At 46.3% G+C, this 21,333-nt stretch overlaps 1 protein-coding gene across 1 annotated transcript in view; it reads left to right on the forward strand.

Annotated features, from left to right (window-relative positions):
* The window catches only part of KLHL3 (kelch-like family member 3), a 29,218-nt gene extending 19,881 nt beyond the window's left edge, over positions 1-9,337 (forward strand). Inside the window, exons 7-12 of the mRNA XM_009582380.1 lie at positions 582-779; positions 1,608-1,709; positions 4,423-4,551; positions 7,995-8,135; positions 8,306-8,449; positions 8,691-9,337. Coding sequence (XP_009580675.1) covers positions 582-779; positions 1,608-1,709; positions 4,423-4,551; positions 7,995-8,135; positions 8,306-8,449; positions 8,691-8,719 — 743 coding nt within the window. The 3' untranslated portion in view covers positions 8,720-9,337. The remainder of the gene's footprint in view (positions 1-581; positions 780-1,607; positions 1,710-4,422; positions 4,552-7,994; positions 8,136-8,305; positions 8,450-8,690) is intronic.
* Positions 9,338-21,333: the final 11,996 nt, after the last annotated feature.

The raw sequence follows: 21,333 nt of genomic DNA on the forward strand, positions 1-21,333 counted from the left end.
GTGTATCCTTCTCATTCAGGGGGACGCCCTGCTCTCCAGAGGGGTTGCTCCTGCCTGTCTGCCCTCCGTAGCCACTGTCTCCCCTTCATCACCTCTCTTTCCTGGCTGCTCCTCCATCAGTGTTTCCCCTCCTCCTCCCGTCCCGCTGGCCTGGCAGCCCTCGGGGATCCAGTTTTACTTGCTAGTTTCCTAGTGAAAATCAAAGGAGCTGAGTCAATCCCTCTCAGTGCTGAGGAGTGGGTGATGGAGAGCAGATCTGGGAGTGTTCCTCTGGAGACATCTGAGGGGGTTGTGAATGTGGATCACCAGTTGGTGTCCTCTCTGGCTCAGAAAATCATTCCTTTGGGTGTGAAATCCATCTGTGCCTTATGTTGCTATGTGTTTATGTGCATTTCACCTTCCATATGACACGTGTGTTTTATCATAGTTGGCTCCAATGCTCTTAACCTGCAGAAAATGCCAAAGACTTGCCCACGTTCTGCTCTTCCTTGCTGTCTTACACATCCCAACAGACGTCTGGTGATAGTTGATTCCCGAACTATTTGTAAAACCTCCGTAAAATCTCTCTCCTCTTTTATCAGGTGTGGTATTTATGGCTGGCAATGTTTATGCTGTCGGGGGCTTTAACGGATCTTTGAGGGTACGGACGGTCGATGTGTACGATGGCGTGAAGGACCAGTGGACGTCCATAGCCAGCATGCAGGAAAGACGAAGCACTTTAGGCGCAGCTGTGCTCAATGATCTCCTGTATGCAGTGGGCGGCTTCGATGGCAGCACCGGTAGGTGACTGAGCAAAAAACAGGCAGTGCCTGACCTTAAAAAATGTTTTGAGACCCCTGCAAAGACTGCAGAGCTTTAGCGAGGTTCCTGCACCCTTCCTCTATGATTTTGTAGAGAAAGAGCCAGAGATTGGGTTTACTGCGTGTTGTAACTAACCACATGCACATTCTGACCCATCGGTAATTGCAGAATATGTCACTATTTTTTTTTCTTTAGAGATATAGTTCTTTCAGTCTTGTTCTCTGTATGAATATGCTTATTCTGGACTGAAAAGGGTTTTTTTCCTGGTTTTAGTTAAATTTTGCATAGCAACATGAATAAAATACCAGCAAGGCATCTTACAGGCTATGTGTCTGGGATTTATGTTGGCATAGCTGCATGTTTAGATTCACACCTCTGCCTCTGCTGTAGAGCTTTGTCACTTGGTTAAGCCCTAAATTCACTATTTCAGCTGGTGATGAGTACAACGCAACGGGGTCTGGGTGAATTTTTAAATCTTTCCGTGGACATTTTGTAATGCTTGAAAGGACGTGAGACTTTTGGGCTTAGAATCTGGACTCTGCTCTTCCTTGGTGTCCTCAGCACATCAGAGGGGCAGCAGTCCCAGTGCAGAGGCCATGGGGTAACGATTTTTCCAGCTGCTGAAGAAGTGGCGTTGACATGCTGGCCCCAGCCTGAAGGGCAAGGGACTTGAAAATTGGGTTGCAGGAACGTGGGGGGAGTTATGGGCTTGGGAGGAGGTGGAAGGCAGATGAAAGTGCAACACCAATCTTTTTTTCTTCTCTTTTTTTTTAATTAGAAAACCTGTGTATCCCCTTTTTAACTAGGTCTGGCATCAGTTGAGGCCTATAGCTATAAAACCAATGAGTGGTTTTTTGTGGCTCCCATGAACACAAGAAGAAGCAGTGTTGGAGTTGGAGTTGTGGAGGGTAAGAAAATCAGCAGCCATTTCCATCAAGTAAATGTTACCATGTCAAACAGAAGCCACAACGGTTAAGTGCAATAGGAGGGAACTGCAGGAACTGTTTTAGACTATCTTTAGTGGGTAAAGATTTATTTTATGTGATGTAATCACTGCAGCTTTTTCCATTCTCTTCTTTATCTTAGTGAAAAATCATGTGTAGCTTTCCAAGAGCCTCAGACCCATATCAGACCAGCCCATGCCTCCTGTGAATGCCATTAGGTGTGTGCAGGTTTCTTTGAACCCTTATTCTTCCTGGACTGCTTCTGGCCGGTGAAAGCAAATGGTATTGTGCAGTGTATGCTGTTGCCATCAGCAGACATTGCGTGGATAGAGTACCCATCACAGAAAATCTGCTCAGCGAGAGAAACAGGAGCATAGTTTATCCCACAGCCCCGAGCTGGTGGTTTGGCAGGAATACTGAAACCTGTGTTTATTGACATCAGGCTTGCCGGCAGGCACGGCACGATTTGCTCTGGTTCGTAAGTGAGCAGGGACTGACGATAGCAAGTGCTGGTGCTGCGGCAGCTCGGGAGCGAGGCGGTGGAGAGGGTGCTTGGAGGGATCGCGGCGGCTGTTGGCACCTATGTGTCAGCACCAAACTTGAGTGACCTGGAACTGAGCAGCAGAGGAGAAAGAACAGTTTAAGTAGGAACCTTTTCTTCCTTTAGCAAAATCAATTCTGAAGCAAGTGAACGGTTTTATTTGACCTTGTCTTTAGCGTGGTGTAGCAGTTTCCAATTAGTACGGTGCGGAGCAGCCGCTGGCACAAGCCTTGTTATAAACTGCGCTTTGTAGTGGCTTGGTTTGACCTGTGTGCACAGGAAATACATGAAATGTGTTTATGTACATGAAATGTGTTTATGTGAGAAGAGGAGGGAGGTAAAGTCAGAATAAATAGCAGAGGTTGTGCTAAATTTGCATATTTAAGAAGCATCTCCTTCAAAACTGGTCTGTGCTGTGAACTGCTGGGCTGCTGGTAGTCAGTGGGTTTGCTAAAGTGGGTCAGTCATTTGAATGTGGCACAAATATTAAGTACATACCCGAGAAATGCATTTCTATGGACAGGTTTTCTACTGGAGACATAAGAAATCCTTTTCCTTTGCTTTGTTTGAAAGTGCAAATAAGTGTTGCACATGTTGGAGTCCATGATAAAAAAAAGGAGGGCATGTGATGGGGAAGAAGAGCTCATCATATTGGCGTAGGGAACAAGCTGCAGCCTGCAGTCAATCCACAGCGTTCATCTGAACGTGATGAAGATTGATCTGATGTCTGTGGGTACTGAAAATATCTATTAATTGATGCCAGCCAGGGAACTTCAGCTTGTCTTGTTCTGTCTGGCATTCTTGCTTTGATTCATTGACTAACACCAGACAGATTGAAACAACAGCACAAATAAGAGTTTGAAACGTTTATAGAGATGGGAAGATGCAGAAGAGCGCAGTCATAAACCTGATCCTTGCAAACCTCTCCTGGTGATCACAGCCCGAGGAAGGTGTGAGTGGAGCTGAGGGAGAACAGGGGTCAGAGGCGGGACCATGAGAAAGAAAAGAGCTGGCCTGTTCTTTAAGCTTTGCAAACATCAAGGAAACAGGAGGATGGAAAAGCGTAAGGGTGTAGACGATAACTGCTGGTGGGAGTCTCATGTGATAAAGAGTTGCATAGCCCGTTTGTGGCCAGGCTCTGCTGTTATGGACTGAAAATTGGTCTTATTCATGGGTTTTGTACAAAAATTTGGCTTAGAATTTTCCTACATATTTGTTGAACTTTATTAATGGTTGGTTGTTGCAGTGTCTGGGAGGCCTGGTCTAGAACCAGAACGCCTTTGTGCTAGGTGGTCTAGTAAAGAAACACAAAGAAACCCTCTCTGCCCAGAGAGTTTACTGCCTAAATGCAAAACGAGCTGATAGACGGTACAGGGAGCTAAGGAGAGATGGTCAGTCAGGTCTGTGAACAGAGGACACGATGGAGCATCAGCCTCGTTTCACGTACGGTGTAGTCCCGTGACATCTGACTGTTTTTCCAGTCTCACTACGTGTATGTTGTCCAGCTTTCATCGAGTTGAGGTAGGGAGGTACAGATATACCATGCTGTGAGGGTCTCCTGTGGTATCTCCGTGTTGTGATCACTTGGCACGAGCGAGCAGGCTGGCCTCAGCTGTGCTGGCAGCATTGCTTGGTTTTGATTTGGCCCAGGTTCTTCAAAATCAGGTCTAGGTTTCCATGCAGGTATTAGATTAACATAAGAGGCTATTGCATGTTTATTGCTCATGTGATATTGTAATTAATGTACAGTATCGACCTTTGACAGCACACTTTGCCTTGTGGCACCTGAACAGGAGGAAACACTCGATCAGCAGAATGTGCTTTGATGTTAGCTCTTCTCCTGGCCAACAAGTCATTTGGAAAACCCTCTGGGCTTTTGGCTTCTAATTAAGCTGTTGTGTCGTGTATTTCCTCGTCTTAGTTGACAGCTTTAACAGCTTTAAAAACAATCCCGCCTGTCTGCGAGCTTACTTCACACCCTTTCGGTAGGATTTTCCCCTGACACCCCAGCAGGTTTAGGCACGTCTCCCAGGGCCTCCCTCAGCCGGGATCTGTCCTCACCTGGGGCCATCAGGCGTGGTGGTAATGTAAATCAGTCGTAGCCGTAAGGCCGATGCCAACCTGTGTCTCTTCCAGGTAAGCTCTATGCCGTGGGGGGTTACGATGGAGCGTCCCGTCAGTGCCTTAGTACCGTCGAGCAGTATAACCCAGCCACGAACGAGTGGACCTACGTAGCCGACATGAGCACTCGACGCAGCGGTGCAGGTACTGGCTCTGAGATGTGTTCTTAAGAGTGGGTGATCGCTGGGTTCTCCTCTGCTCACGGGAAGGAGAAGTGTGTTTTGGCATTGCTGGGCTGGCAAGTGCAACCTGTTATTTCCCCATCCTTCCCATGAGGGGAGAAGCCATAATTGCTTGGAAGCTCTCAGCAACTCTCCTGACTTTGTTTAATATCTGCCAAATGGAAATTAATTTCTGGATTAATGAAATAATGTTCAGTTTTTCTAAGAAGCCTCGCTAACAGTTGCATCTCACTTGTAAGCAAGGAGTTGTCTTTCCAAATCCCCAGCTGCAGGCTCAGCCGGAGACTGGAAAGCCAAGCTGCGCCTCCTTCTCTCCTCTCACTTGGGGGTTGTCAGGTGGATTTTCTTTTGGGATCTTCTCCGCGAGCATCCAGTGGGTGCTTTGCAGCACAAAGCACATCTGCACTGGGTGATGTGCAGACCAAGTCAAGGTAACAAAATTCATCTCAGATTGCCCCTGCTAAGCTAGTTTTTAGTGTACCTTTTGCTGGCAAGAGTTGGTGATCTGGAGGATTAGAGGAAAGGGCATGTTAAAAAAGGATTATATTCTAGTCTTGATGGTTTCTAACTTACTATGTGACATAGGCCAGGTAGGCACTTGTCCCCTCTGTGGCTGTTCCTCTCTGAAAAGGGTAAAAGCTCTTATCCATTGCATTTAAAATCATCTTCAGGTGAAAGGGAATGTGTCAGTGTTGGTCCTATTGCTCAGTGCGTGCGGTGGGTCCTCCCTGATGTCAGATTGTGCAGTTCTCGTTTTACAACAGCCAAAGCGGCAGTTCCCCAGAGGAAGCCAAGCCCAGAGGCTGCCCTTTGCGTGTGGGCTGAAATAACCCTGCAGGTTAAGCTGCGGTAGGAGTTTCCTTCTGAGCTGGGTGGTTGGGAGACTGCTCCCTACACACCATCTTTCTTTCCTCACTCTAATACCTTTTCCGTAACTCCAGGTGAGGCAAATATGGTCACACACTATTGGTTTGAATTCAGTTGAAGAGGTTTTTAGTGTCTGCTTGATGCTTAAACCTAGCCCACTGCAATCTTTTAGAACAGAATGAGTATCTCGTGTTGTTGACCACATGTTGAAATACAGCAAAACAGTTCGTGCCTGTAGTGAGATGGATTTTAGTGTATTTTCTTTGTTTGAAACACTCTCCTCTGAGCACTGCTTTGCAAGTACATCTCCACACGGCAAGTCCAGTATTAGGAATGCTCTTGCTTGCCTGCTAAATAGCCTTGCAATTTCCTGTTCCCAACCTGAAAGCTGAGCTCCTCAAGTCCTGGTTGTCACCCAGAAGCCCCTCCAGCAGGCACCGGGGCGGGGACTGCCCAGTGCCACTCGTCACAAGTGGTGCTGCAGCATTATCTGTATCGTACAGCTCCATAAATGAAACCGTGCTCAGAGCTGCCGGCATTGCCGTCCCGGTGCTGACATCTAGCGGAGGTGGGGACGGGTGTCCCCAGGTCCCCGGGTGACCCCAACCCAGGCAGCGGGGCTGTGTGGATGTGCGGGCGCTGGCAGTGCTGGGTTTGCTGGGCGTTCCCCTCCTGGCAGGGACGTCCCATCCGCGTGTGCCCTGTCGTGCCGCACAGGGAGGCAGGTTTAGGTGGAGAAGCCTTAGAGTGTTTCCGCCTCTTTTACTCTCCTACTTGCTTAAATTAGTTTGTTAATTAAATTATTTCTTAAAAGTGTAAAATTTTTGCTGACAGCTGAGTATAGTCAATGCTAAGGTGCTGCAAACCAAGGCTGCTGGGCTCAGGCACGGTAGGCTTTCCTCACCAGTTAAATGAGTTCCCATTCCCCAGTCAATTAGGAGGCACCAGCTCTGGGGCCAGGACCTATACTGGGACGTGTTCTGCTCTTCTTAGATGGTGCACGTTGGAATACCTCAACTAGACTGAAATTTCACCCAGTAAGGTGGATATTTATGGCAGTTAGAGATTAATTACCAGTGTTTTCCAGAGGTAAACCATGAATCCCAATGTCATATTGGAGTTTCAACACCTCTTGGTGCAGCGAGAGATGGCTGGTCAAAGCCAAACCCAGCAGTAGCAAGTTAAGAATATCTGGAGAAGAGAGAGGTGGTGGTGGTAGCATTCCTGTCCCCCAAACGGTGATGTGCCTGCTGGAGTTTTAATTAATCAGTTGGTCTCATTTAGGTGCTGGTGAGGGAGGAGCAATAATGCTCAGATGGTTTCCCTTGTGTTGCCGCAGGTGGAGCACGGCGGCTGCTGCGGTCCGTGCTCCTGCTGACCGTGGCAAGACTCGGAGCAATGTGACATACCACATTTTTGGGATGTGGCACGCCACCAGGAGATGCTCCCGTGGCACGGGAGCTGCCGAGCCTGGATGGTGCCTGCTGTCCAGCTCACCATCGCTGCTCCTCTGCTCTCCTTTCCCTGTGCTGCACGTGGCAAACAGGAGGGAGACTTGCACAGGGGCCAACTTGAAAACCCGTTGGTTTTACACTGGCAGGGCCCCTCTCCCCCCCGCGCACGCCTTTGCGGCTCTGTGCCTTTCCCTGAACCGTCAGCACGAGTCCATCTTCAGGGCACGGGGGCCATCCTGCTGCTTAATGCCCGTGGTTGAAATGATGCAATTCAGATCTATGTTTCTGTTTTACTAACGTCCCACCTTGTTAATTTTAATAGAGGCCTTTGAACCTATTAATGAAGATACGTTGCTGGAAGTTTTAACTCTCATGGATTGGTGAACATCTTAATTAATTAATTCACTTAATATTAGGCAGAAGCACCCTTCAGATCCCTGTCATTCCCAGAGATTAAGCCAGGGGCTGGCTGGGAAGGTGGCCTTGGAGGCACCTTGTCTGTGCCAAGTGTTGCTGTCATGTTTGGGGGCAGGAGCGGGAAGAGAGGAACCCAGGGGCAGCCTCAACAACTGGAGCCAGTAGGTTGTTGAGAAGAGGAAGAGTGTCCAAGGGATGAAGCCATATGGCACAAAGGCAGCAGGAAAAGTGAAAATAAAGCTCCTAGAAGTGGGAATCAAGCTAAAAGCAAAAGGTCCTGTGGCAGAAAAGATCAGGCAGATAGGGACAAGGTGGGGTGGGATACAGCAGTCAGGAAGGTAGAGGGAAGAGTCAGTCCAAAGAGATTGAATAAAGGCAGATGGATGTTGTGGGACTAGACTGTTGATCTCAGATAGATCTCAAGATCTACCTGAGAAGATGCACAGCCCTGAAAGATAGGACATCTGCCAGGCGTTACTGTACAGGTCTGCTGTAGTGCCACGTGGTGGTTGGGTGGAGAGTTGACCATGTCCCAGGTGATCCTGAGGCACATGTGGCCCATGTTTTGGAAATGCCTTGGAGAGGCCAAGACAATAGCAGTAGCAGACCCAGGGACATGCAAGCCTTTCCCCTCTACGTTTGGCTAACGCTGGGCTCTGTTCGGCAGGTGTTGGTGTTCTCAGCGGGCTGCTGTACGCTACTGGGGGGCACGATGGTCCCTTAGTAAGGAAGAGTGTGGAAGTCTACGATCCAGGAACAAACACCTGGAAGCAAGTAGCAGACATGAATATGTGTAGAAGAAATGCAGGTAACCACAATAAACCTTTCTGTGGTGTTTGGTTGCAGTTGTCTGTGTGGTTTTTAGTGCGACTAATGTGCTAGACGAAGTGTCTGCTTGGGAATGAATCAGGACGTGGCAGGCAACGTGTTGTGGGGGATGAGTTAGCCCATGTCTAACCATCTGCGCTCTGCTTTGAGGTGTGTGTGCGGTGAATGGTCTCCTCTACGTGGTGGGAGGAGATGATGGTTCCTGTAATTTGGCCTCGGTGGAATACTACAACCCCATCATGGACAAGTGGACGTTACTGCCGACCAGCATGAGCACGGGGAGAAGTTATGCAGGTAAATAGTCAGTGGGAGAGCTGGCAACAGCTGGGGTAATTCATAAACTCGAGGGCTGTGCCCTGTGAAGCTTTAATCTTGTATTTTTGTATGTTTTATGTGGCTTTCGGTAGAAGAACCTTTCATAGAAATAGTAGACACCTCTCTCTCTGCTAGCACGTTTGCAGGGTGATCTTAGCCACATCGCAAGCCAGGAGTTGCTCCTATGATAACTGTGTGTGTCTGTCTGTTCTTACAACAGGCGTGGCTGTGATTCACAAACCGTTGTGACATACGATCAAGCCAATGCAAGGAGCAGAAGTGAAGTGGATCCAGCTAGGTGGTGTTGGGAAGATGACTGACCTCTGACTTGACCCATCTCATTGCTGTTAACGTCTTAGCATGACAAGTGATACGTTACAAACATCATCTGCTCTGCAGTGGATTGCCTAGCAAAGCGAAAATCTCTCTGGGGACATGTTCCGTGCTAGACGCGAGGTGTTGCTTGTTATCTGTGGTGCAATCAACTGTTCTTCTTAGTGGCTAGTGCCCTGAGATAAACACTGTGCTTGAACTGCAGGCACTGAATTTCTTGTGTGAAACAAAACTGCTACATTTGGGCATGTGAGTAAAAACGAACACTTCTGGATTTCTTCACTACTGATGCTCCGTGCACATTATCGGTTGAACTATTTACTCACTGTGCCTGGAGAGTGGACTTTACTACTGGCAGTGGAAACTTCTGAGTACCAACCGAGAAAAGCAGTCAGCAGAAATGGACTGGAACAGGGTGCTCTGGCTTGAGTGTGACGCTGTCTCAGTCATACGTTTGTATATGCCACTGGACTACTGTATGTATCCCTGAAATGCTTGTCATATGGTGGAAATAAATACCATCTGATTTTTCTACTTGCCATGAATGCTGTTTGCTGTACGTGATGGGACCTGCTGGGCAGTGCCTTCCCTGGGGCTGAAGTCTCAGCACCTGAACCATGCAAAACTTCGCAACCCCGCAAAACGTGTGCTGCTCCGATGGGGTTTATTGCTCCTGTGAAACAAATGATGCTTGAATAGAAAGTATTCCCAACCCATGCATTTCAGCTGTGCTGAAAGCCCCAGTTCTAGCTCTGTCCAGCATCTCAATGCCATTTCATAATAGAGCGTCTAGATGTTAAAAGAAATACCTTATGGTGCCATTAATGTAGAGACATTACATGCAGCAAGAATCCTCTGTCACCCAAGCAGTGAATAATGAGCAAGGTAAAATACCTGCAGTGCTTTAATGCTTCCAGAGTATGGAGATTAACTAATCACTGTCAGTGTAATTGCTATTTTAATTTTGCCCATACTGAAGGCGTTCCTCTATTAATGTGAAGAATTCATAAGATTATTCAAAACAGACAAATCTAGATCCAGCTGTGATGTAGGTGTCTTGCTTACATCCCAAATTCTTAAAGCTTTCTGTTTAAGAAGATGTTTGACTTTAAAATACCTTTTTATGTCTCCTTGTGAGCTCTGGAATGCTTCTGCATGCAGGGCCGGACTCCCAAAAGGCTCCCCAGCTAAGAGAACTAATGAAGAAAAATATTTTCTTTCTCTCTTCCCTCCGTAGATGGGCTGAGGCTTTTTGTAGCGGGCAGCTGGCCTGCGGGACAGAATCTGCCCACGTTACTGTTGAGCTCCAGCACTTACACTGTTGTTCTGCTGGCTTCTTGCTCCATAAATCTCCTGTCAAAAAGACTCTGTGTGACCTTCTACAGTAGGAAAGAAAAATACTTTAAAAATTTATTTCAGAGGGATCTAAGGCTATGTCACCTTGTGCAGCTTTTGTAGAGGAGTGGGTTACTGCTGTAAATAAGTAGATTTTTAGTGTTGGAGTTGACACGGTCCTTGTAAGATGGGTGCCTGTTCACGGTGGGGGAAACAGCACCTACCTTTGCTGTGTAGGGGGCTGACCTTCACGGGGAACGTTAGGTAGCACCCACTCCTCTTTGGATGTTTTTGTTTTTACAAACAAAAGCAAACTGTCCAAAGAAATGGCAGTGTTATTCTTGATGTCTACCCTTCCACTGTATGTCAGCTCAGAGGTCTTGAAAATAATAATAAAAAAAAATTAGTCTTTTCTGTAATACCCTTTAAACCTTTTGCTTTGGGTTCTGCAATCTGCAGTGAAACGTGCCAAAATAGCAGTACGACATGCTGCTCCTTTACGAGGTGTTGCTTACTGTAAAAGCTATTGAGGCTGGTGGGAATGTGTCCCTGACTGCCGCTGCCTCAGATCAGTCCTGAGATGCATCTTTGCAGCGCCATAAGCAAGATGATGCCTTCGTTTGGACTGGCTCAAATTCAGTGCCCCAAAAGCGAACGCCAAAAGGTGTTTCCTTTTCATGCAGCCTGTGGGAATAGAGGATAAAATGGGACGGGCAAAGCATTTTGGTCAGAGTTAGCATCTCTTGTTAGACTGAGATGACTGGACAAGGGTGGACAAGCATTTGGGCACACGTGGCCCTCGTTAGGTCTGGTATAGACATAGGGAACGTAAAGCTAAATAGCTACTATATAGCCCAACTACAGCTCAGGAGTTGGAAACAGTTACCAGCTAACCTTCTCGCACTCGTAGCATCACTGGAGCAAAGGCAAATATTACCCAGAGACGAAGAGTTTACGTGGGCTGGAGATACAGACTAGTAGTTAGTGCTAGAGAGATGCAAGTTTGAAATTTGCCGTGTTTGTCAGATGTCGTGAATGGTGAATATGCCTGGAAGTTGGATAATTTTTCCCCTGCTATACCTATCTTTATAAACCTTCCTTGCTTATAAGGAAAACAGTTTTTGGTGTTTTTCTGCTATTGTAAAATGGCATTTCTGCCCACTGCTGGCCCAGACCTGCGGCTTGCTGGACAGGGCTAGGACTCGCAGCCCTTGCCAGGGATGAGCGGTGGTGTTCCTGGCTGCAGCCAGTCCTTCTCGATGGCAAACGACACGTTTCTTTCTTTCCTTCTCAAGCGTTGCAGTGTTATGCAAGTCAAGTGACCTCGTTTTCCAGCTATGCAATACGAACAACCGTAACACGTGACAACCAGCCGTATCCCCCCCCTTGAAATGCTTTTTGAATTTGTCTGTCTTTGGCGTGTGGTTTCATGTTTGTATTGTTAATTCCGAGCACCTGAGCCAGATCCTTTAAAGATTGCCTTTTTCTAGGACTGAAAACGTAGCATTAGCGCTAAAAAATTTTACTGTAAATATTTTTATAAGACAATTTTAAATAATTTTTTGGATTGCTTTTTATGGTTGTCAATGACACTTCTGTTAAATTCTGGATCTAATTCTTTCACTCCAGTGCAGTTTTTGCTGGCCGTGGTGTAGGTGTGAATCTGTACGTTTTCTGCACAAGAAATTAAATATTGTAGCTAAGATCTGGGATAGCTCTTATGTTGATTCTAACATATTAGAAGGACAGCGTTGGGCTCAACGTTATGAGACAAATTAAAATCCATTACCTCAGTCACCAGTACGCTCTTAGATTATTAGTTATTTTACAACAATTTCAATACTCTGATTTAATTTTCTTGTGCCATGTGTTTGCTTCCCGGTCGGCTTGGTGGACAAGCTGTCTCTCAGCGGTTTCGTTTCTCGGCTCCTGCGTGAGCGCGGCGCTGCTTGAAGATGGAGGATGCCATGCACGACAGCGTGCCAACCCCCCAGGCTGCCAAAACCAGAGAAATTGTTGCAGGAGGTTTTGTAAAAGCTTTACAAACCGAACTCAGGCTACTTCCTCGCAATGGTCGTGTGTGAATATGAAGGCTTTCCTCGGCTCTCTTCTGCTGTCAGCTCTTTTTGGGGGGTCACCATGTGCTGACCCCCTGCGGGATTCTGGCCGTGGGTTTCCCAAAGGTGACTTTGCTCTTGCGGAGAAAGCATCCCCGGGTACGCGCACCCACCAAACCAGCAGCACCGCTGTGGGACAGACACCGCTGCGCTGGCAGAGCAGGCAGCGTATATAAAGCAGGATAGATTTGCTTCAAGCAATCTGTTGCTTAAACAAGTTTGAATCAAGTCCATCTTTTCCATTTGTGCCTAATGGATAAATTGGGGGTGATTAAAACCAATTTGCAGTTCATTCAGTTTATCCAAATACTTTTTTTGTACAGATGTGTACAGCACTGTAATTACCATAAATATGCTTGGCAGCATTTGCATGACACCACCATGAAAGCTTAATACTGTTCTCTCGATTGCAGTGTTTGGAGACCAAAATCCTTAATATCCAGCGATGTGTGATGCCTATTCATCAAGCTAACGTGATGGTTCAACAGATAAATGCAGCTCGTTTTTAACCTTTGGGATTCATTACTAATAAAATGTAGTATCCAAGCAGTTGCCCCCTTGGCTTAACATCGTGCCCACTAATCACATTCACATGAGCATAATTTGTTGCTCAAAGCTACAGCATTTGGGAGTGTGTTAGACATTATAGTCTGGAAATGAGGGAATTTACTTTTTTTCCTCTGCTCTTATCTTTGTTTATGGATTTATAAATTATTTTCCTCTACAGTGACAATAAATAAATATTGAGAATCTTAATTTGTATATTTTATGTATAAAAAACCCTTTAAGAAAAATGGACGATTGTGAAATAATTTACCTGGGTGTGAAATTCTTTGTTTTTGTAAAACAGACTTTGTTTGTTCAATAGCTGACAGTATAACGTAATGAGTCGGTTGACTGTTTAAGCTAATTTTTTTAGTTAAAGATTTTTTGCATGAGTGTGAAGGACCAAGGACTTTGCAAAGTAATTCTCTTGACAGCTGTCTTGTCCAGTGCGATGAACGACTCAAGAAACGTTCTTCACTGGCATATTTATGTTATAAAAGAAAATCATGTTGTAGTTCCCTATCCTTTAATTTGAATAAAAACTCGACTAATGAAACTCTTCTGGGTCTGTTTTGATTTTGTCGGCTTCTGACAGCGAGGAACCATCTCATTACTCCACATGGCTTTTTTTCCCCTCTTTAATTACAGCAAATACAAACCCCGGGTTTGCTTTGTGCCTTTGCAGAGGGGCAGCGGTGCTCGGGCGTGCCGATGCCGAGAGGTCCCAGTGCTGGAGGAGCTGCTGCCCTGACGCCGGGCTCTGACGCTCTCCTGGGGTCTGCACTGCTGCTTTTCCAAGGGAAGTTTAGGGCCGTTTGGCTGCTGAGGTGCGGGAGAAGAGCGTTTCTCCTGGGGGTGGGAAAGCCCTTGGTTAGGGGCATTGATGGCTGGAGAAAGGAGCCGTTAGTGAATGCGATTGGGAAGAGAGAAAACATGAAAAAGGAGAGTTTATCCCCACGGGCTCAATAATTCTTAATAACAACATAAAGTAACACATTTCCTACACTACTGGAAAGATCAACACCTGTAACAGGTAGCACAACTCATTTTGTCTTACGCTTGTGATACGTCCCAGTGAGCTCTCCAGTTTTCTAGCAATGCTCCTCACGCCTCAGCTGTTAATAACCATGTATGACGTCAAATTTACCACGCGGGATCCTGAAATTTAATTGCCTGATGAACACGTATTGTGGGTTGCTCTGTGCAGCTGGGGGACTTTGCAACTATTCCTTATTTTATTTCAAAATTACTTCTCTCCCACACAGTTGGCCCCTTTTTATTCGTGTTTAAACTGATAAATCTACAAACCTATGAAGTTGCGGCTGAAGAAAATCCTTTGCAATACAGGAAGAAATCTCACTACCTTGATTTTGCTGCCGAATTTTTTCTGTTGTTATTGTTTTTTCTATTTGCATCCTAATTTTAATCTCTTGGCATGTGTTGCGCCCCAGATATCCCCCTTGGCAGGGCAAGGACCGTACAGCAGTATCTCCCACCTTGTCTCATCCACTTCAGAAGGGCAAGTGCTTTTGCAGCGAGGAAAGGAATAGGAAAGGAAATATGGGGAAAACTCACCCGGCGGGGTTGTACGGCGGAGCAGCTCGGGTCCCTGACCGAACTGGGCAATTCCCCGCACCGCTGCACTGGGCAGCACGAGAGCCCAGCAAGTCGGGTCCCACCTCGTCTCTGCCCGTCCACTGCGCAGCTCTCGCGCTCCTGGCTTGCAGGAGGGCTGTTTCCAGGGAGCATCACTGATGTGGTGGTGAGACTTTTACCTGCTGAAAGACGCTTGCTATGTTCCCCCCAAATGCTCTCTCCGATGAGCAAGCTGTCCCCTGAACTTCTCGGAGGTGATGCTTGCTCCTGTTGTTCTCCTGCAGACTCCCTTGCACCCACGCGTTTCTCAGGCTGGGTGCCCCGGCCTGGGTTGCTTTTGCCAAGCTCAGAAGAACAGCTCCCCTTTTTGTTGCTGGGCAGCAGGCATTTTGAAATAACCCCGGATGAGATATGTCTCTTCTGCAACAGCGATACTGTGTAATTTGGTATGTGAGTCATCCGGAAACGGAATCAAGGTAGGGCAGAAAACAACCTCAGCTATGGAAATCGCAAGCATCTGATAAAAGATGTATCTATTTAATTGTAGACCCAAATGAATAAATATGGCCAAAGTGGGATTCCCTGCATCCCCGTGCCCTGGACTGTAGTGGAAAGTTTGCACAGAACCTCCTTTTTCCAAGCAATGATGATGTGGCCTGGAGATGGGACATGGATGTGGTGGCTTGTTCTTTGGCCCTGCTGAGGGTGCTGTGTGACGGCAAAGAATAATTGCAAATAATTAAAAAAAAATCAGTTGGATGCTTCTCTAAAAAAATAGCCTGTAGGAGGCACAGGACCACTACAGAAACGTTGCCATGAACCACGCAGGGGCTCCTAGAGCATCCCGCAGTTGCTCAGTGACAAATGATATTGCTTCATATAATGTTATTCTGCACTGTAAACAAGCACAAAATCACTTAACTCCTTAGTGACACAAAATATTCTAAGAAATTTGCCAAACTGATTAATGTTAACATTCTTGTTCAGCAAATTGAGTGAGATTTAACTGGCACAGCTGCTGAAGCTCAAAGCATTTGATTTGGCCCCGATTTACAAACTACATTATCATGAGCCTTCTCCTTCCCTTTCTTTCATTGCGAACCGCCACAGCCTCTGCTGGGCGCATTGCTCAGTGAATTACAGGTCTTAAAATGTGAGACTCTCTTTTTTCAACAGTAAAACTTCTAAAGGGACCCTTTAAAGGATGCACAACGCCTGTCCCAAAGGATCTGTTCTTCTTCTCTGAAGCATAAGAGATTTAAATGTTATTTTTGAATTTCCTTCTCATACTTCTTTACATTATACTCTTTCTACAACGTTCTCTCTCCCAATGGTGAATTTGTCCCACTGGATGGATGCTGAAGTATAATTTAAATCATGTGCTTGAAGTCAGAGTTGTGTTGGGACAGAAATGAACCCTCAGACTTTATTTGACATTTATTAAGGATTTGTAAGCACAAGCAATTTCTGCTGGTGAGTCCCAGCTGCCAGACCTGTGCAGGCAACATCAGACAAACTGCACTCTTTCATAAGACGTTTTTAATTGCATTACAAGCCGGTACATACATTGGTTTCTTCTTTCCTTTTTTCCCTGGGAAGGAGCATCTCTTTCTGCCCTGCGTTTTGTCCCACGCAGCTCGGCTTTCCCGAATGGGCCTAAAGAAAAGACTGGGCTCCGTTTCCCTGCCAGAGGAGCAGGGAAAGTCACGTGGAGCTGCGACACAGGCAGACTGAAAGCTTTGTTTTACTTTATGCTTTACTCCCAAGCAAATCTCCTCCTGGTGCCCCCTTCTGCAGCTTTCCAGCCTAGAACGTTTTGCCCCCCGTACGTGTGTAGGATACCACACAGCTCCGGTGCGACTGGCACGAAGCTTCCAGCTCTGCAGGGCTCCGGTGCCCGCAGAGTCACCTTGGTGCTGCGCCGGGGGGGCTGAGGCAGCCGCCCTCCCAGCTGGAGCTACGGGCGCCTGAGCCAAATTAGACTCCAGGTCTTAATGACTGGAACCCTTGCCAACTTACTCTGGGTTTGGGGTTTTTTTTTCATGATAGAATTTTCTCTGATGGAAACTACAGTATTTATAAGGCTACAATCTTCCAGAGAGCTCTCATTTAACTCAGAATTGGATAATACTTCTTACCTGTGTAAGGAAAGTTTAATGAACTATCAATTTGCATGTTACCGGTTTAGTTTTAAATGCAATAAAAGATACGAAGTATATAATCACATGTGCTTCAATGCACTGCTGTAGCCGTTGCATCCCAGGGCACACGTCATGTGCCAGTGCCCAGAAATCCCCGAGGCAGCTGCACAGACCTGAAGTGATAACAGACCTCAGCTAGTGGAAAAAATGCTGTTGATAAGTTGCAGCTAATTTGTGGACTAATGGAAAACAGCTTGGGACATTTAGTTTGTGGTTACCTCAAAAGGTGACCATGATAAAATCATTCCAGGAGTGTTAGATTTTGTCTAAATTGACTTTCCCAGTTCAGACTAGGTTTAAATGACCGAGGGCTCTTACACTAAATGAGTTCCTAAGATTTTAGGACCTGTCTCTACCGCCCAGGCTGATGTTAGGAAACCACTTGCTGGCTGTGACTCAGCGCTGCTTCTCCCTTCACCCTCGGGTCTGGCTCCATCCTGCCAAACACCCGCCAGCGAACAGGGTCCCATGAGATCGGCGGCTCGTGACTCACTTTGTCTTCTCCTCCGCGGTTCTTAAAACGCCCCTTAGACCAGGCTCTGCAAAGGGCGAAGGCTGCAGGCACCGTTCCTGGTGCCCCGTGGTCCAGGCTGAACCCAATGGATGGAGCAAAAACAGAGGGAGGTTTAAAAGGCCCGTGGCTTACGAGAGCCCAGAGTGTGAATGGACTTGTGGACTGCATATCTTAAAGAACTGGTACGTCTCAAAAATCAGCCCAGTTACTAGTTATATATGCTGTTTTTAAGGGCTATATCTTGAACGTAAAATGTGCTTCTTTTTTAAAGCATATGAGATACTGTGAATATTTGGCTTATCTAACAAGAGATTAAACTGTTATTTTTATATTCTCAGTTAAACCCAATGTTAATTAATATACCGATTGACACAAATTGCAAGAGCAAATGATCACATCATCACTGTGAAATGAGTCATTCAGCATGATGTGAAGACTGAGGCTTGGAGCATTGGTAATTTAATTGTTGGAATGGCTATAGCTATAATTGATCCTGGTGGTTACTGGGAACAAGCAGGGACTGCAGTTGCTTTGTTAGGGAGCTACCTTAAAAAAAAAAAAAAAAGTGGGAAGCAAATTACTTAAAACAGGAACACCTGCTTGATTCTTAAACCTTAATTGTGATCAGTTGGGTCAAGCTGCAGGAGTTGACTCCTTCACTTGCACACATCTCTCCACTCCTTCCCTGGCCACTCCGTGCAGGATTTCCTTCTGCTTTTTCTCTGCAAGAAATGCCTTATACTCCTTGTCGGTCCCAAGCAGCTTGTCCCACCTGCTGAAGACAGAAGTTTCTGTGACTGTTGCTGTGGTGGAAGGCATGGAAAGTGGTGTCGACCGTGAAGGGGATGTACCGGAGCGGGTTCCAAGGGACGTCATACCCCCTGCAGCCAGAGGAGAGGGCCTGTTAAGGGAGGACAAATCTGCAGGAGAACCGGTATGTACAAAAGGGGTGGAAGCGCTGGGTTATTCGTGTTGAACAGGTGCCTTGTGGCTTGGATAGAGGTGGATGCCAGCCCCTCTTGCTGCAAATGAGCCTAGCGTCAGGCATTTTGCAGAGGGTGGCGGTGCTATTTGTGCAAGGTCACAGTGAAGTCTTGTGTTTTTCTCCTTGGTGCCTTCTCTCTACATCTCTAATAACTTACGCTGGAAGAAGAAAAAGTGCTGGGATCCCTCCGTTAAGCGTAGAGGGTATTTTCTTACCGGGAGGTGATGCATTGAGTATACAGCAACACAGACTGTCTCTTTGCTCAACCTGTCCTTGGAGCTGGATGTTTTCCTGAATAGCTATTTTACATTTAACTACTTCCAGTGTCTAACACACTTGTTTATGGCAAAATATTGCAGCCTGTGGTGCTGAATGAAGGAATGTAGGGCTCTGTGCTGTAATCTTGCTGGCGGTGGGACACACCGAGGCACTGGCTGCAACCAAGGTGCTGCTGCTGAGGGGCTCCAGCTCGTTTGCGGGGGTGGGTCTTGGTTCTGGCTCCCATCGGGCTGTCCCAGCGTGGCTGATGTGTCGGTGCTATAGCAGCCTGTTTGCTGATGCGGGGTTTCTGGGTAGTGCATGGTCCTGAACGATACATCAAGCGATACTGCTCTTCTGGTTCATTTCCAAGATGCTATTTATTATTACCTTTTTTTCTTTCTTTTTTTCCTGCTTCAGCACTTTCCCTCTGTCCCCTCTGCGCACGCGGTGTCAATGACCGCCAGCCCCGCAGCTGGGGAGTGTGTTGCGGCTCCAACCGGGCGTCCAGCACGCTGGTGGCAGAGGGGGATTCAGGGGCGACGTCCCTGTTCACAGACCCCTGAGCTACAGCGGCGGCTGAAGAGACAAGAGTCAGTGTAAAAGGTGCTGCAGAAAAAGGTGCAGGTTGGGAAGCACAGCCAAGAATAAAGATCCTATCTTCACAGGAGGATGGATAGAGATTATACGAGATTTATCAGGTTGCCATTTGTGCAGGGAGGAGAGGGAAGATAATTCCCATCTGGGTTGTGAAAAATGCCTCTTACCTAAAGACAAACTTCAATACTTTTTTTTTTTTCCTAGGCTGAAGGTGGCATTGAGCTTTAAAAGTTAAAGAAGTATGTAGGTATATCCGACTTGCACTGAAAATAAGCCTTAAACCCTCATCCACACGGAGACCTAGATTTGGGTGAGGGAAGCTGTATGGTCTTTGTAGTGCTATGTGTGAGAGAAAGCTGCTGCAGTTAGTTCCTAGATCAAAGGAGAAGGCACAAGGCAAGAATCTGATCCTAACAAATGACAAAATACTTCTTTCCCCCTAACATGTACAGAGTCAAACCAGTACTTTAAAGTTTCCAGTCTGACAGATTTTTCTGTGGTTATTTACCTGTGTGCATCCATAGTTTTCAGTAGAAGTGCTGCGAACCAAACCCACGCCATGAATAAGTGTTTGAAGAAAATATGTATTGCAGTGAAGATACGTGTTCCTGTGATAATGTACTCTCCCAGTTGCTATAGGGAATGCATAGTAAATAGTGCCTGCAAGACATGCATCTGGTTAGTGTACGTGGATAGGAAACAGTCCTGGCACCCAGTAGTCTGTCTTTGTTTTCTCACTTTCCTGATTTTAATGCTTAGCCCTTTGCAAATTTTGAATAAAAAGATCACGTCATTGAGGTCTAAATACAGAATTAAAAAAAAAAAATGTAATATGTTACACTCTCTGCTCCCTCTTCTCCAGCCCTCAAAAGTATCATGATCTTGGACAAATTCATACTTCTTACTGAGATAATCATTGGAATTCAATGGATGTGCATGTAAAATGAACAATCTATGAAGAATATGCTAAGAGAAATTGTTTCTTTTGTACTATTTCAATACTTTTGAAAGGGCGAGGTTGAGGTATTAATACTTTTGCGCTACTCTGCTTGTTTGGACGATGCTTTGGAAAGAACCTCGTTAAAGAAGGGTGACCCAGAGGAGTCACTCAGCTTCTACTGCCCTCCTGTGCTGGGGTAGTTTTGGTCTCCGTCACAGTGGTTTTAACATGGCAACTGTGTTCTAAACAATAATTTATCTTGTGCAGCAATCACCTAAGAATAATTAACCAAAACTATCCATCTCTGTTTTCTGTGTGTTTAATAGTGATTGATTAGTATGCTTGATAGTTATTAATATGGCAAATGATTATTTCAGAAAAATGGAAATAGAAAGTCCTAAAAATGTACAATATAAACTAGAAAGTAGTATCAGCTTCCTCCTGACTCAAGCAGCAGAAATAAAGGATTCCCTTCTGCCACAGCTGGTGCTTATCTAGTGACAATTTGGGTTTTGCCAGGTGTGTGGCTGGAGATATCGGGTATAATCAGACAGCTTCCCCAGGAGTTCTATTGTAATGCCTGCAGATTTGCTTTTTTTTTCCTCATCTAGTTAATTCTGCAGTTCCTCGTGCATGCAGCGGTTTGAGTCGACGCGGAGTAAATGTCTGTTTGCTCTCATGCTGTCAGGGTGCAATCATCCCCAGCCTGCAGGAGCAATCACTTAGCAAACCCTCTTTCAATTAGTGGCAGCGGGTGGAAAGCGTGGTAGCGAGCCGGTGGGCTTCGCCTTAGGATGTGCCGTACAGGGCGCCGGACTCTGGGGGTCAGCACAGCCAAATAAATGGGCGCAAGCTGGGCTAGCGAGAGCCATTTGCAATGCAGGGTGTCGTCCTGAAAATAGTGTTTGGGGGGAAAAAAAAAAGTTATTTTCTTCTCAAGCAGTGCAACTTCATAATACAGGCTCCTGGGCTATATTTTGCATAGATTGGGATCAAAAGTACTGTAATACAAATCTTTCCTGCTGTTTTCCAGCTTCATCGTATCTGAGCCCCTCACTTGATGACACATATTTAAAATAACTTGTGGATGAGAAGCAGGAGTTTTCAAGGGTATTTTTTAAGCCACATGGTTTGTCATCTCTTTTCTAGTGTGAGGCACTTGGAGGGGCAGAGCGCTGAGCCACAGCTGATGGGAGGGGGGATCTTAGGGGCAAAACCTGTGCACTGTGGGGTTGTAGCCTTGATTAAGCTAATATTGGCTACCTGTGAACTCTTAGGGTGTCATTTACCCCACTTCACAGTTTGATTCTCTGCTCATTGTTATCCCCCCTAAAAAACCTCCAAAGCAGAAGTTATCCCTCACTGATGGATTATAAAAGAGGGAGGTTAAGGCTGTCTCCCCAGCTGGGGCATGCCAAGGATGCCTGGGAGAAATTTG

The sequence above is a fragment of the Fulmarus glacialis genome, unplaced genomic scaffold (assembly GCF_000690835.1).
Source record: "Fulmarus glacialis isolate BGI_N327 unplaced genomic scaffold, ASM69083v1 scaffold9000, whole genome shotgun sequence".
Classification (NCBI taxonomy): domain Eukaryota; kingdom Metazoa; phylum Chordata; class Aves; order Procellariiformes; family Procellariidae; genus Fulmarus; species Fulmarus glacialis.